General features: G+C 46.6%; 1 protein-coding gene across 8 annotated transcripts in view; it reads left to right on the top strand.

The window, feature by feature from the left end:
- The window catches only part of LOC119965489 (protocadherin-10-like), a 631,779-nt gene that overhangs the window by 151,561 nt on the left and 464,593 nt on the right, over positions 1-15,625 (top strand). The window contains exon 1 of one of the 8 annotated variants that reach the window (XM_038796337.1): positions 11,863-15,105. The exons of the other annotated variants lie outside the window; for them this stretch is intronic. Within the exon in view, the coding sequence (XP_038652265.1) occupies positions 12,637-15,105 (2,469 nt within the window). The 5' untranslated portion in view covers positions 11,863-12,636. Of the gene's footprint in view, positions 1-11,862; positions 15,106-15,625 lie in introns of those variants that run through there. 8 annotated transcript variants of the gene reach the window in all.

A 15,625-nucleotide genomic window follows, 5' to 3' on the forward strand; every position in this document is an offset into this window, starting at 1 on the left:
CAGGGAACAAAGCCTCTTGGTCTGCTCTGGTCTGCAGACTTCAGGTTGGTATCAATTAAAAAGGGGTCAGGAGTGCCTATCTCTGGTAGCGATCGTTGTGAGGCACTTACTTGTTGGTGGCTGCTGTCCGAAGGCTGGAGCAGAATACTGAACCATGTGTGGGACCTGCCTTTTATAGGTCCCAGGGGATCCGCACCCCTTTGGACAGACTCTTTTACCTGCTTGGAATCGATTGGGTCTCTTCCCAATCGATATGTTTGAACCCCCCAATCATGGGGCAGTTCCTCGGTCACTGGGGCGGTTCTTGGGACATATTGTTTCGGGCTTCTCTGGCGCCGAACGTCTGGCCTTCCATTGAATGTATCGATCTGTGTTTAACTTGTTTCCATTGTATCTAGGGATTGCCCGGTATCGCCTCATTAGTATGTTAACTGGTTTCTTTTCACAGTGCTGTCTGGTTTCTGCAGCAGTCAAAACTGGTTTCTGCAGCCGTCCCAATATACAGCCGCTTTGCAAGCTGCTTGCTTTACAACATGTCCATTTTCCCTGCGTTTCTTGCAGTCTTCCATTTTGTGTTGGGCAGTGGCCACCCCAGGTGGTTTGTCCTGACTGCGTCCCTATACTGTGGATAGGCATAGCTTTGTTCCTGTTCAGAGTGCCTGTCTGCTGGCCTCTCTGAGATCTCGGTAGGCCATTGCATTCCCTTGTGAAATGTCCTAACTGTCCGCAGTTGTAACATTCCTGCGACTTCTCTGGGGGGCTGTTCTTTCCTTCATTTACCCATGCGGGGTTTTGGTGTGCTCTTACTGCCTGTATATCTGCTGCAGCCTGAGCTTCTACTGGGGTCTTTATCTGAACCTTGCCTTGTACAGATTGCTCCCAAGCACGGGACAATCTTTTCAAAACCCATTTTTCATTATGGGCCTCTTCTGAGGGGTCATAACTACTGCAGACATTCTGTCCTGCATCTGTGGCGTGGGAGATTATGGTGCGGGTCCATTTAACCATATTATCGCGGGTTAAATGCGCTCGGTCTAAATCGCCAAAAACTGCAGTAAAATGAATCCACAGCCTTCCTGCGAATGCTGTGGGATGCTCTGTCCTCTTCTGCCTACACTTATTTAGGCCTTCGACTGGGTCTCCTCTATTGTACCCTATCTTGTCTAAAATAGATGTATGCATCTCCTCGAGGGTGCCTCCTCCAACGTTCTGTGGGTCGGGGAGGGCTGCAACTACTGATGAGTCTAAACTCAAAACTGTGAGCTTCACTTGCTCTCGCTCATCCAGGTCGTACATGGTAGCCTGTTGCAAAAATTGGTGGGGGTCTGCAGTGGGGAGGAACGGGGTGATTTTCTCACACACGTCCCTGAGTTGTGTTACAGTTAAGGGAGTGGTGTAAGTGATGTCGGGTGCGCCTTCTGTGGTTGCCTTTCTTTGGGTGGTGACTGGGTTCATAGGTGCGGGTGCTATCTGATCTGTGGGGGGGTTGGGGCGCTTTCCTTTTCTGTTGCGCTGCTGGCGCATATGTTCCCTGAACATAGCGCTGCGCTGTCTCGCTCAATTCTTGCCAATCTGGGGCATTTACCTCATCTAACTGTGTTCCAAAGGTCCTTTGGAACCCATTGTGTACGGAAAGCAGAGATTGCAGCTCCGCAATCTGCTTCCTCCACTTTGCGTGATCCATTGTGCTTTGTCTTTGCTCAGTGGTGGCAGAATGGAGTGCTCTTAAAGCTGCCTTTAGGTCAGAGCATTGCCTTTGCAGTGCTCTACCTGCTTTTCTGACTCTTCTCTTATCAGGACTGCACGCTGCACATCTTGATAGTCTTTTTCATATTGGGTTTGGGAACTGCTCAGATGGGCTAGACAGGGCTGATGTGCCCTCTTGGCATCATCCACCTCTCTATCCTTCTCTGCCAGCTTCCTTCTTAAATCTAGGTTTTCCTTTTCGATGTCCCTGACATCCACTTTGATCATCCTATTCCTTTCCTCTAATTCTGCTCGGAGCGTCTGAACGACCTCCTCTGTGCCTCGCAATTGTGCCAAGCAGGACAGAATTGCCATCGGCTTGCGTGCTTTACTTAAATTCTTCCTGTTAATTTGAGAAAGGTTTTCCCACCAAGTATGTCCTGTACTCCCGGGACCTGTCTCCTCATTCACACAAAACTCACTCCAAAGGGGCCATCCTTTCCCTTTGAGATATGTTCTGAGTTCCAGCTCCCATACGGGACACTGGCCTACTCTGCTACTGCTGGTCGCTGCGAATACGAACTGCTCTGGGTTCATGAGGCGTTCCATTGCCTGAATGGCCATTTCCTCTTTCTCTCTTTAATTTGGAACAGGGGTTGATCAGATAATGCTTTTAAAAATGGGTACGGACTTCGCTATGTTCCGATTATAAAACTCCCGACAGTTTGACGCAACAAAAATCTCTCGGTTTAACCTTACATCCCTGTTAGTTACGCATGCAAAAACACTCTTCCGAATTATAACTATTGATTTGAACTCCTTGAACACTTGTGGTTTTTCCTTTTCCCAATTGGATTTCCAATTCAAATTTCTGGTTTCTCTCGGAGTGGGGAGCCACTTCTAATCGAGTCCCGGCAGAGTCTGCCCCTAAATGTTGGTCGTTCTGGGTGAGTGTGCTTAACAATCAATTTGGCTCTGTTTATTTTCTAAGCTCTGGAGTCGCCAGGTGTCGTTAAGACACCGCCACAAGCTTCAAGGTGAAGTTCAAAGCAATAAAACCATACAACAATTAGTAAGTCCAAACAGCTGAGTTTATTATAATACAATTATAATAACTACCCATGCACCCGCTAAAAGGATTAAACTTACTCCTACCGCTAAAACTAATACCTATCTCGGAGGATCTGCTGGGTCAGGGAACAAGGCCTCTTGCTCTGCTCTGGTCTGCAGACTTCAGGTTGGTATCAATTAAAAAGGGGTCAGGAGTGCCTATCTCTGGTAGCGATCGTTGTGAGGCACTTACTTGTTGGTGGCTGCTGTCCGAAGGCTGGATCAGGAGCCAGGAGACAGGAGACTGAACCATGTGTGGGACCTGCCTTTTATAGGCCCCAGGGGATCCGCACCCCATTGGGCAGACTCCTTTACCTGCTTGGAATCGATTGGGTCTCTTCCCAATCGATATGTTTGAACCCCCCAATCATGGGGCAGTTCCTCGGTCACTGGGGCGGTTCTTGGGACATATTGTTTTGGGCTTTTCTGGCGCCGAAAGTCTGGCCTTCCATTGAATGTATCGATCTGTGTTTAACTTGTTTCCATTGTATCTAGGGATCGCCCGGTATCGCCTCATTAGTATGTTAACTGGTTTCTTTTCACAGTGCTGTCTGGTTTCTACAGCAGTCAAAACTGGTTTCTGCAGCCGTCCCAATATGCAGCCGCTTTGCAAGCTGCTTGCTTTACAACATGTCCATTTTCCCTGCGTTCCTTGCAATCTTCCATTTTGTGTTGGGCAGTGGCCACCCCAGGTGGCTACACTCCCTCCTTGTGATCCTCATGAGAAATCATGAAGGATAACCCAAGTTCGGTGTCTTTGTGTTCCCTGATCTCAGCGAGTTCCATGGCTTCTATTCTTTCCTCAACTATGGCAAAAACATTTTACCTAACATTTTCTGATTGGCGCTATGTCAAAGGGGACATGCATTACCAATTCGAATCGGGAACGTCTAACTATCGCAATAAACTATTCTCATCTCACATTTAAAACAACCTATAACATTCTAAACCCTTACTCATTCATACAACAGCATCTTTACATTTCGTTTTCTGACTCGGCGGTCGAGCGCAGAACATTATAATACATCCGCAGTAATCTTTATTTACAGATCGTATCAAATCTAATTAAATCCTTTATTCACATCAAGGGGTTGGGGGGATTGGTGGAAGCCGAAAATAGGGGATTGTACTCTGTAAATGGTTGAGGCGCAAGAGCGGGAGTCTCTCCTTCTCCATTTTCTTAACCGGAGGGTCTGCACTATGATGCAGAGAACTGCAATCACCAAAAGTGATTCAATGATGTACGAAAGTGAGTACCAGTTCATGAATTTTGTGCACCAGGTCTGGTCCATGCTGTTCATTACTGGGCTTTGAGAAGTCGGTGTGTGGGAAACATTAACGGCGGGGGTCATAGGGGAAAAATGGTTTGCGTCCGCGCACAAAAATACAAAAACAGTAACTAAAAGCATGTAGTTTTTCATCGTGGTCTTCTTCCTTCTCTTCCTTCTGTCCTTTTGTATTGCTGATATTGCCCTGATCCTTCCTTCGAACGTTCGAAAGCTATGGGATCAAGCACAGTATCTGTCAATAATTCGTTTAATACCTGTAATGTTAGTGTATCTGTCCTCACATTCCAATTGTCCCTTAAATGAATGGCCAAGTCACACCCTGTGACTCCCCTCATTTTTTTTTTCAAAAGCGAATTTAGGACCAGACATACACCTAACAACTTTGCCACTGCGAGCCGTCTCGCAGGTTTTGCGATTTACCATCCGAATGTTCCTGGATGTAAATAGCATATGGGATGGCGGCCGAAGGGCTACCGTGAACAAAAATGAATCCAAAGTTTAGAAACGAAAAGGTCGAATGAGTTGCGTATGGGCCGCGACGGGTAAGAGTTGTATGGGATCCCGGGTAGGGCATGCTGTGCTGTACCCGAGCTTAGCTGACCAAAGGGGGGGTCCTCAGACAGGGCGGGTCCTCAATGCCGTTTCTCCACTGCCTGAGCAACCTGAAATGAACGGGCAAGAATGTAGTCATATGGAATTGCAGCCTCTATTCCCAGAATAGAGGGGCACATAAAAAAAAGGGAGGAGCCAAGATGCTCCAACATCTGTAAACAGAAGACAAGTCGTGAACATTGTCGGTTCTGCAGAGGACATTTCAATTGAGTGAAGTTCTCCGAAATTTCGGCGGACAAACTAACGTGTATGTGAGGTGGTCACAAGCTTTTCAGCTGAAAAGTAAGTGGCCAATCTCCAAATCAAACATTTAACATACAAACAAACATGCATACGTGCAGGTTCCATCAGAAAGGACAGCGCTTGTGGGCGTTCCGAGGCGTGGTCTGGAGTCAGTGGGCGGAGTCGAGGTCGAGTCCGATGAGGAACTGGCCTGTGAGGGGGAGGGTGGAAATGTGTCTCTTGTGGGTGGAGCGAGGTGTTCTGCTGCATCGAGCAGGACATGGTGCGAGTGGTTTGACTGTGTTCCATTAGCCTTCAGTTGGTTAATATGAAACCACGCAGTCTTACCGTTGGGGTACTTTATCCTATAAATTGAGGGGCTGATTTTGTCCGAAATTGAGTACAGGCCGGAAAATTTAGGAGCCAAAAACGTGCTGGGGTTATAAACAGATAGCATAACCTGTTGCCCAACCTGAAATTCTGTGGAGTGTACATTCTTGTTGAAACAGGCCGTGCTCTGTTACCGTCGTTTTCCCAATGTTACTGCGGCTGCTAACTGTGCAGACCTCACAGTCTCAACTAATTCTTTGACTGCTTTCTCGTGTGTGAGGGCCGTCACTTCTGGGCTGGTCATGTCCAGTCCTAAAAGGAATTCTGATCCTTTCACAGGGCGTCCGGTCATGAGTGTGTGTGGGGTGAAACCTGTAGATGATGAAACTGTATTTCGGATGAACATTAGTGCGAATGGGAGCACTGAATCCCAAGTCGAATTGTTCTCCTGTACCATCTTCCTAAGGCATGGTTTTAGGGTCCGATTCATGCGTTCTACTATCCCGCTTGACTGGAGGTGATACGCAATGTGGAAATTCTGTTTTATGCCGAATATGGTCAGGACGTTCTTCATGACCCGTCCTGTAAAGTGAGTTCCCTGATCTGACTCTATACTTCTGGGGAGACCCCATCTCGTAAAGATAGGGTGTGTCAGGATCTTTGCAGCTGACTTAGCTGTGTTGGTGCGTGAAGGGAATGCCTCTACCCATTTGGTAAAGGTATCTATGACCACCAGAACATATTTATAGCCATTCCGGCAAGGGGGCAATGGTCCTATAAAATCGATCTGGAGGTTTGTCCAGGGGCCATTAACGGGGCGAGTGTGGCTGAGTTGTTACTTCTTTGAATACCTCTCCGGGTTATTCTGTGCACAAATTAAACAATTCTCAATATAGTGGGTTACATCTTGTCGTAAGTTGGGCCACCAACAGAGTTGTCTAAGGCGTCTTGTGGTAGGGTCGATCCCTTGGTGTCCAGGACTGTCATGGAATAAGGCAATCATTTGATTCCTGTCCTGTTCAGGAACCACATACAATTTATCTTTAATGATCACACCCTCATGTGTGGTCAAAGTGTGTTTGAATCTATCGTACTGGGCCACAAAGTTTCGTTTAAAAATCTCCCAGAGATTTTCGTCCTGCTTCTGTGCCTGTACTAAATCTTTGATTTCTGTCTGTGAGACCTGAACTGCACTCACAGGGGCGCTAGCTGGTGCGCTAGCTGGGGGTGTCCAAAAGTGACCTCGCCTGGAACCTGCTTTTGCCAGTGCGTCGGCATTTACTTTTCCAGGGGGGATGACCTATGGTGACTTCTAACTTTAATAATGCCATACGCCCTATCCTTCGCCTTCTCTAGGATATGGCGGAGTAATGGGGCTGATGGAAGGGGCTTCCCGTCTGTGGAGACAAAACCTCTTGTCCTCCACAGGGGTAGAAAATCGGTCAGTCTGTTACAGACATATAAGCTGTCCGAATATATGTCTGCTGGGCTGGGGAACGAATCTGGGTGGTCCACTATATAAGCAATGGCCGCAAGCTCTGCTGCCTGCGTGCCTAAGTGACCTGGTAATTTTAACGCAATCTCGTCTAGTGCGCGACCCTGCACATCCTCAACATAGATCCCGCATCCAGTGATCCGTTCTCCATCTAAAACTGTGGATGAACCGTCCACATAGATTTTCAATGGGGCACACGTGTCTGTGTGCTGGGGGCTCTGGCTTGAATTCCCTATCTTCCTGGGGGGGGGCGTCTTTGCAATGAAGGGTCCTGTATTGTGTAGGGGTGCTACAATCTCACATTCATGGGGTTGTCCTGGATATTGGAGGTTGTCCGCTAAAAATGTGTGTGTTTTGGTCCGTTTAACTGTTATGCCCCGTCCTTGTAACAGTAGTGTCCACCTAGCTGCTCTTATCTGGCTCACTGAACCATCCTTCAGTCGACCGTCTAAAAGTAACTGTGTGGGGGTGTGCTCGGTCAAAATGGTGTTGGGATTAAGTCCGGTAATGTATGAGAAGAATGTATGAAAAAACTGCTAGTAGGTGCCTCTCCCAGGCTGAAAATCCTTGTTCTACGGGGTCTAAAAGTCACGGGTCGTAGCTGCTCGTGCCGTTCCTGAAGGAGCACGGCCGAGAGGGTCATATCTGTGCTAGCTACCTCTATTGCATAGGGGGAGAATTGGTCTGGAACTTATAGCGTGGGTGCTGCGCTAAGGGCCTTTTTTTTAACTCTTCCACAGCCTCTGAATGCTGCGGAAGCCATTCCCAAGGGGCTCCTTTCTTAAGGAGGTCTGTGAGTGGGGCTGCCTTTGTCGCAAAACCATCAATATGGATCCGACAGTACCCAACCAGTCCTAAAAAGGACCGGAGGGCTGAAACATTCTGGGGAAGGGGCAATTTGACAATCGATTCAATTCTTTTGAACTCGATCTCGTGTTTGCCATGCGTGATGACTGTACCCAAATACATCGCTTGATTCTCTAATATTTGGGCCTTTCTGGGGTTAACTTTACATCCAATGTCTTGTAAAATTTCCAGGAGCTCGGACATAAGCGTGATGTGCTCTGCCTTGGTGTCTGTCTGCAGTAATAGGTCGTACACATACTGTACCAGACGTTCGGGTCAGGAAAATTTGGCTGATCCATTTGCCAGCTGTCGGCGGAAAATGGAGGGTGAATTGTGGAATCCTTGTGGGAGGCATGCCCACGTATACTGATGTCCTTTAAATGTGAAGGCAAATTTGCACTGGCACGCCTCTGCCAATGGGATTTACCAGAAGCCATTGCTAATGTCCAATACCGTGAAATATTTGGAGTGGTGTCCCTGCTTGAACATGGTCTCGGGACTTGTTGCTACCGTGGGAGCTACTGCTGGGGTTACTTTGTTGAGTTCATGATAATCAATGGTCAGACGCCATGATCCATCGGGCTTCCTCACTGGCCAAATAGGTGCATTATTAGTCGAGGCTACTGTCCTTAGTACACCCTGCTCTAATAAGCTTTCTATAACCTTTCCAATTTCTCCCTCTGCTTCTCGGGGAAATCAATACTGTCTCTGGTCTCGGGTCAGGTCCAGTAACTTGAACTTGTCCAGTCATTCTGCCGCAGTTGTGCCAGTGACTGGCAAATGCTGTCCTGTGTCGGTTCAAAACTGCCCTAACCTGTTTGTCCGTGCTAAGCGTGGTCGGGTCGAAACAATAGTCGCCTACTGCGCTAATCCTATTTGCATACTCTCCTACTGTGAGAGTTGCGGGTGCTCTGACCGATTTTGCCATTCTCCAGACACACTAATTGACTGGATCGAACGACAGGCTGTGGGCATTCATAAAATCAATATCCAGTATGTGTTCTGCTGTGCGGGGCAGACTAACTAAAACAATGGGGTGTCTGGTGGAGATGTTCCCTAGCTGAATTGATACAGGGGCTGTAATGTGTCCCTGCTGCCAGTGACCTGTAAATCCGCTGAGTGTAATTGTGGATGTGGTGGGGACGTGTCTGCCTATGCTGTAATGGTGGAATTAATTGTTGTGCGGGACCTTCCTGTGTCCCAAAGTAATTCTATGGGCTTCTCTCTAACCTTTGCTGTGACCACCGGCCTTCCGGATCGGTCCCAGAGGGTGTCACAGACCCAAGTGGGGGATGCTGAACACCGTCAGTCCGTTCCGTCCACATTGGTCTGTCCTGACTGCGTCCCTATACTGTGCATAGGCTTAGCTTTGTTCCTGTTCAGAGTGCCTGTCTGCTGGCCTCTCTGAGATCTCTGTGGGCCATTGCATTTCCTTGTGAAATGTCCTAACGGGGTTTTGGTGCGCTCTTACTGCCTGTATATCTGCTGCAGCCTGAGCTTCTTCTGGGGTCTTTACCTGAACCTTGCCTTGGACAGATTGCTCCCAAGCGCGGGACAATCTTTTCAAAACCCATTTTTCATTATGGGCCTCTTCTGAGGGGTCATAACTACTGCAGACATTCTGTCCTGCATCTGTGGCGTGGGAGATTATGGTGCGGATCCATTTGACCATATTATCGCGGGTTAAATGCGCTCGGTCTAAATCGCCAAAAACTGCAGTGAAATGAATCCACAGCCTTCCTGCGAATGCTGTGGGATGCTCTGTCCTCTTCTGCCTACACCTATTTAGGCCTTCGACTGGGTCTCCTCTATTGTACCCTATCGCGTCTAAAATAGATGTATGCATCTCCTCGAGGGTGCCTCCTCCAACGTTCTGTGGGTCGGGGAGGGCTGCAACTACTGATGAGTCTAAACTCAAAACTGTGACCTTCACTTGCTCTCGCTCATCCAGGTCGTACATGGTAGACTGTTGCAAAAATTGGTGGGGGTCTACAGTGGGGAGGAACGGGATGATTTTCTCACATGCATCCCTGAGTTGTGTTACAGTTAAGGGGGTGGTGTAAGTGATGTCGGGTGCGCCTTCTGTGGTTGCCTTTCTTTGGGTGGTGACTGGGTTCATAGGTGCGGGTGCTATCTGCTCTGTGGGGGGTTGGGGCGCTTTCCTTTTCTGTTGCGCTGCTGGCGCATATGTTCCCTGAACATAGCGCTGCGCTGTCTCGCTCAATTCTTGCCAATCTGGGGCATTTACCTCATCTAACTGTGTTCCAAAGGTCCTTTGGAACCCATTGTGTACGGAAAGCAGAGATTGCAGCTCCGCAATCTGCTTCCTCCACTTTGCGTGATCCACTGTGCTTTGTCTTTGCTCAGTGGTGGCAGAATGGAGTGCTCTTAAAGCTGCCTTTAGGTCAGAGCATTGCCTTTGCAGTGCCTCTACCTGCTTTTCTGACTCTTCTCTTATCAGGACTGCACGCTGCACATCTTGATAGTCTTTTTCATATTGGGTTTGGGAACTGCTCAGATGGGCTAGACAGGACTGATGTGCCCTCTTGGCATCATCCACCTCTCTATCCTTCTCTGCCAGCTTCCTTCTTAACTCTAGGTTTTCCTTTTCGATGTCCCTGACATCCACTTTGCTCATCCTATTCCTTTCCTCTAATTCTGCTCGGAGCTTCTGAACGACCTCCTCTGTGCCTCGCAATTGTGCCAAGCAGGACAGAATTGCCATCGGCTTGCGTGCTTTACTTAAATTCTTCCTGTTAATTTGAGAATGATTTTCCCACCAAGTATGTCCTATACTCCCGGGACCTGTCTCCTCATTCACACAAAACTCACTCCAAAGGGGCCATCCTTTCCCTTTGAGATATTTTCTGAGTTCCAGCTCCCATACGGGACACTGGCCTATTCTGCTACTGCTGGTCGCTGCGACCACGAACTGCTCTGGGTTCATGAGGCGTTCCATTGCCTGCATGGCAATTTCCTCTTTCTCTCTTTAATTTGGAACAGGGGATGATCAGGTAATGCTTTCAAATATGGGTACGGCTTTCGCTATGTTCCAATTATAAAACTCCCGACAGTTTGACGCAACAAAAATCTCTTGGTTTAACCTTACATCCCTGTTAGTTACGCATGCAAAAACACACTTCAGAATTATAACTATTGATTTGAACTCCTTGAACACTTGTGGTTTTTCCTTTTCCCAATTGGATTTCCAATTCAAACTTCTGGGTTCTCTCGGAGTGGGGGGCCACTTCTAATCGAGTCCCGGCAGAGTCTGCCCCTAAATGTTGGTCGTTCTGGGTGATTGTGCTTAACAATCAATTTGGCTCTGTTTCTTTTCTAAGCTCTGGAGTCGCCAGGTGTCGTTAAGACACCGCCACAAGCTTCAAGGTGAAGTTCAAAGCAATAAAACCATACACCAATTAGTAAGTCCAAACAACTGAGTTTATTATAATACAATTATAATAACTACCCATGCACCCGCTAAAAGGATTAAACTTACTCCTACCGCTAAAACTAATACCTATCTCGAAGGAACTGCTGGGTCAGGGAACAAGGCCTCTTGCTCTGCTCTGGTTTGCAGACTTCAGGTTGGTATCAATTAAAAAGGGGTCAGGAGTGCCTATCTCTTGTAGCGATCGTTGTGAGGCACTTACTTGTTGGTGGCTGCTGTCCGAAGGCTGGATCAGGAGCCAGGAGACAGGAGACTGAACCATGTGTGGGACCTGCCTTTTATAGGTCCCAGGGGATCCGCACCCCATTGGGCAGACTCCTTTACCTGCTTGGAATCGATTGGGTCTCTTCCCAATCGATATGTTTGAACCCCCCAATCATGGGGCAGTTCCTCGGTCACTGGGGCGGTTCTTGGGACTTATTGTTTTGGGCTTCTCTGGCGCCGAACGTCTGGCCTTCCATTGAATGTATCGATCTGTGTTTAACTTTTTTCCATTGTATCTAGGGATCGCCCGGTATCGCCTCATTAGTATGTTAACTGGTTTATTTTCACAGTGCTGTCTGGTTTCTACAGCAGTCAAAACTGGTTTCTGCAGACGTCCCAATATACAATCGCTTTGCAAGCTGCTTGCTTTACAACATGTCCATTTTCCCTGCCTTCCTTGCAATCTTCCATTTTGTGTTGGGCAGTGGCCACCCCAGGTGGCTACAGGTAGTTGGTGACATGTTTTGTTTTCAAACTCTGCAAACCTCGCAGAAGTTGGAGGTAAGGATTGACAAAGGAAAGATACCCTCGCTCTCACTTCCAAACCCCACATCGCCCTCTCTCATTCTTTCTTTCCGCCTCTCTTTCAAACATATGGAGAAATATATCTGTTAACTATTGTTTATCAATCCAGGCCATTTCATTTAATGCTGTCAACGGAGGTAAAACAGTTAAGAAAGACGGAGGAAATGTTGACACAATCGTGCTAACGTATCAAACAAAAATGAAACAATTCAATGAAGCAATTCGAATTGATATGATTCGGCAGCCTTACTTCTATGACGACTTGATTAAAAGCGAGTCCATGCGACAAAACATACGCATTTTAGGCAGGTATAGCATAGCTGTAAATGTATTTATTATTAATCAGCTAACAACGAAGTCACATTAGGAATACAGACAATTAAAGTTGCACAACATTAAATCCCCAAAGTAATTCCATCGGTGTTCAGTAGAGGCACTGTTGCTTTAAGATATTGTACTGTTATTATTGGCCGAGTCTCTTTGTGTCGCTGTCGACCAATGAGCAGGAGAAATATGTTCAGAGATCCAGCACCACTCCCCCTACACCATTTACTGCGCACAGGAGATTCAACAAACAGCATTCCTCGCTCCGCGCTCTCAATACACATCGAAGAAAGGAAGGTTAATTCTCAAAGAATTTGCAAATCAGCTCGGAGCTGGTGGCAAAAAGGCGTCCTCGCTGTCCATGGCATTTCACATATCGTTTGGGTGAGCAACGTAATCAACAAACGCATTCTCAGTCTTAAATCAAGACGCATATAATTCAACGGTATTCTAGCAGTGATAATCACAGTACTTTGAGCAGGATGGCCGACTGGTTAAACAACCATTTGTCGCAATGGCCTGTTCTTTATCTGATGCTGATGTGCGTTTCGGATTCCGTCTGTTTAAAAATTCACTACTCCATTCCGGAAGAATTGGAGGTTGGTGCCTTTGTGGGGAATATTGCTACGGACCTGGGGTTAGATGTAAAGCAGCTATCGGGGCGCAGCTTTCGAATTGCAACTGGAGGAGCGAAACAATATCTGGACGTGAACTTAAGCACTGGAGCTCTCGTTATTAAAGAAAAAATGGACAAAGAGCAGCTTTGCGAGCAGGGCCTGTCTTGCGTGCTGATCTTAGAGGCTGTGATTGAGAAACCATTGACGGTATATCGTGTAGAAATTGAGATTATCGATATAAATGACAACGCGCCCGTGTTTCAGACAAGCCAGTTAAATATTGAAATCCCGGAACTGCTTCCAGCAGGAACGAGCTTCCCTCTCCGGAGAGCAATTGACCCGGACGCTGGGCGCAACGGTGTTCGCTTCTACCAACTGAGCTCAAGCGAATATTTCACTTTGAAAACACAGTCAGAGAGTGAACAAAATTATGTACCTGAGCTCGTACTGGAACAAGCCTTAGATCGAGAGCAACAACCAGCTCATCAGTTAACACTGACCGCATTTGATGGGGGGACCCCAGATAAATTTGGAACCATCCAGATTAAAATTACAGTGCTTGACGTGAACGACAATGCCCCATCGTGTGAACAGAACATCTATAAAGTCACCACTGCCGAAAACACCCCCCAAAATACTTTGATTGTGAAAGTCACTGCGATAGATATAGACGAAGATTTAAATGGTGAGATAATCTATACTTTTAGCGATCAGACTCCTGATCAAGTGCGTGAGGTGTTTAGCTTGGATTCAACAACCGGAGAAATCAGAGTAAGCGGTATCCTGGACTTTGAAGAAGCTGAAAATTATCAGATTGCGGTACAAGCTAAGGACCGAGGTATACGGTCATTGTCAGTATATTGCAAAGTTTTGATAAAGGTTACTGATATTAATGATAATTCCCCAGAAATAATAATAACTACAGCATCAAACGCTGTTCCAGAGGATGCTGCCGAGGACACAGCAGTCGTGGTTTTCCGAGTTACGGATCGAGATTCTGATGAGAAGACAAGTAGTTATTGTCGAATCACCGGAGAGATCCCATTTAGGCTCAAAAGCTCTTTTAACAACTACTACACAATCGTTACTAATGGCGAGTTAGACCGTGAAAAAGAACCAGAATACAATATCACCATTATATGTACGGATACTGGCTCCCCTCCCCTCTCGGCCAGCAAAACCATCCGAGTTATGGTCACAGATATAAATGACAACGCGCCACGTTTTACGCAGCCTTCTTTCGCCATGTATGTAACAGAAAACAATGTTATTGGTGCTTCAGTAGGTGCGGTGTTAGCCTTTGATCCAGATATCAATCAAAACGCTGAGCTGTCGTACTCTATTTTGGATAGCTTGATCAACGGCTTTCCGGCATCCACTTTCATCTCAATAAACTCAGCCAGTGGCAAAATGTTTGCACAACGCTCCTTTGATTTTGAGGATGTAAAACAAATTCACTTCCATATACAAGTGAAGGATCTTGGATTCCCTCCTCTGAGCAATAACATGACAGTGAATGTAATCATCGTGGACCAGAATGACAATGCCCCTGTGATCGTGTCACCTTTGCCAATCAAAGGATCTGAAGCAGAGGAAACAATGCCAAGATCTGCAGAGCCAGGTTACTTGGTTGCAAAAGTGACTGCCACAGATGCCGATTCTGGACTAAACGGTCAAATTATTTACGAACTTCGTCAGCCGACTGATGAAAGTTTGTTCACTGTGGCGTCAGAAACAGGAGAAATTTGGACGATTCGTCACTTGGGTCAGAAAGACTCACGCAAGCAAAAAATCGTTATAATGGTGAAGGATAATGGAACCCCGTCACTTTCATCTTCAGTCACCATCAATGTGTCAGTGCAGGACGATACCACAGAAAATGCATCTAATATCGGCACATTGGGCAATGTTAGCCCATGGAAATATGATTCAAAACTTTTTTTAATGATGATTTTTGCCTCAACCTCGTTCCTACTATTTGTGGCGATTGTAATCCTCGCTGTTAAGGTTCACAGAGGTAGAAACGATATTAATAGTTATTGTTTCTGTTGGCACCCTTCTTATTTTTCGAGAGAAGATTATCTACATGGAGCCCAAAAGGCGAGTGCGAGCATTCAAATTCCACCCAATTACACAGACGTGTATGAAAGTGGGAACCTCCAGCAACCATTTGACCATGGAGCCTGCCAAGGTTCTGACATGAACAATTTGACCTTTCTACAGTTAGAAGGTGTGGCCGCGCCTAGGATTGACATCAAGAAAAGGACATTTCACCCTGCAGAATGTGGAATTGCATCAAACTCTCCGAACAAGGATACAGCTAAATTTCTGGAGGTGAGTGTTGTGTAAGTGAATGTCGCTTATGTGATACATTAGTGTCAATACAGAAACATTATGGTTGCATAAATCTGAAGTAAAAATTGAAAATACTGGAAAATTGAGCAATTTTGGCATCCATCTGGAGAGAGGAACATAATTTATGTTTCAGGTCAGTGTCCTATCGTCAGACCTGGGATTGCTTCGAGATGTAGTAGTTTTTAATGTACAGAGGAGTATGAAGGGAATGGTGAAACAAGAAAATATGTGGTCGGATTGAAAGAAGAAGGGATTAAATGACAAAAGGCTAGGCCTTGCAAGGCAAAATGAAGCGATGATGATAGAACAAGAAAAAGCATGGTGGCCAGAGAGACTGTACTTGGAAGGATCAGAATCATCCCGAACGGCTGACATCTGAAAAGCTGAAAGATTTACGATCGGGAATGTAGAACTGAGTGTTAAGTCCTAAGTGCTGCACAGTGCACAGTGAAATGATGACATGCGATTCGCAAGCTTTCCTTCCGCTTTATTGATGCAG

Source organism: Scyliorhinus canicula, chromosome 4 (genome assembly GCF_902713615.1).
Source record: "Scyliorhinus canicula chromosome 4, sScyCan1.1, whole genome shotgun sequence".
In the NCBI taxonomy this organism is placed as follows: domain Eukaryota; kingdom Metazoa; phylum Chordata; class Chondrichthyes; order Carcharhiniformes; family Scyliorhinidae; genus Scyliorhinus; species Scyliorhinus canicula.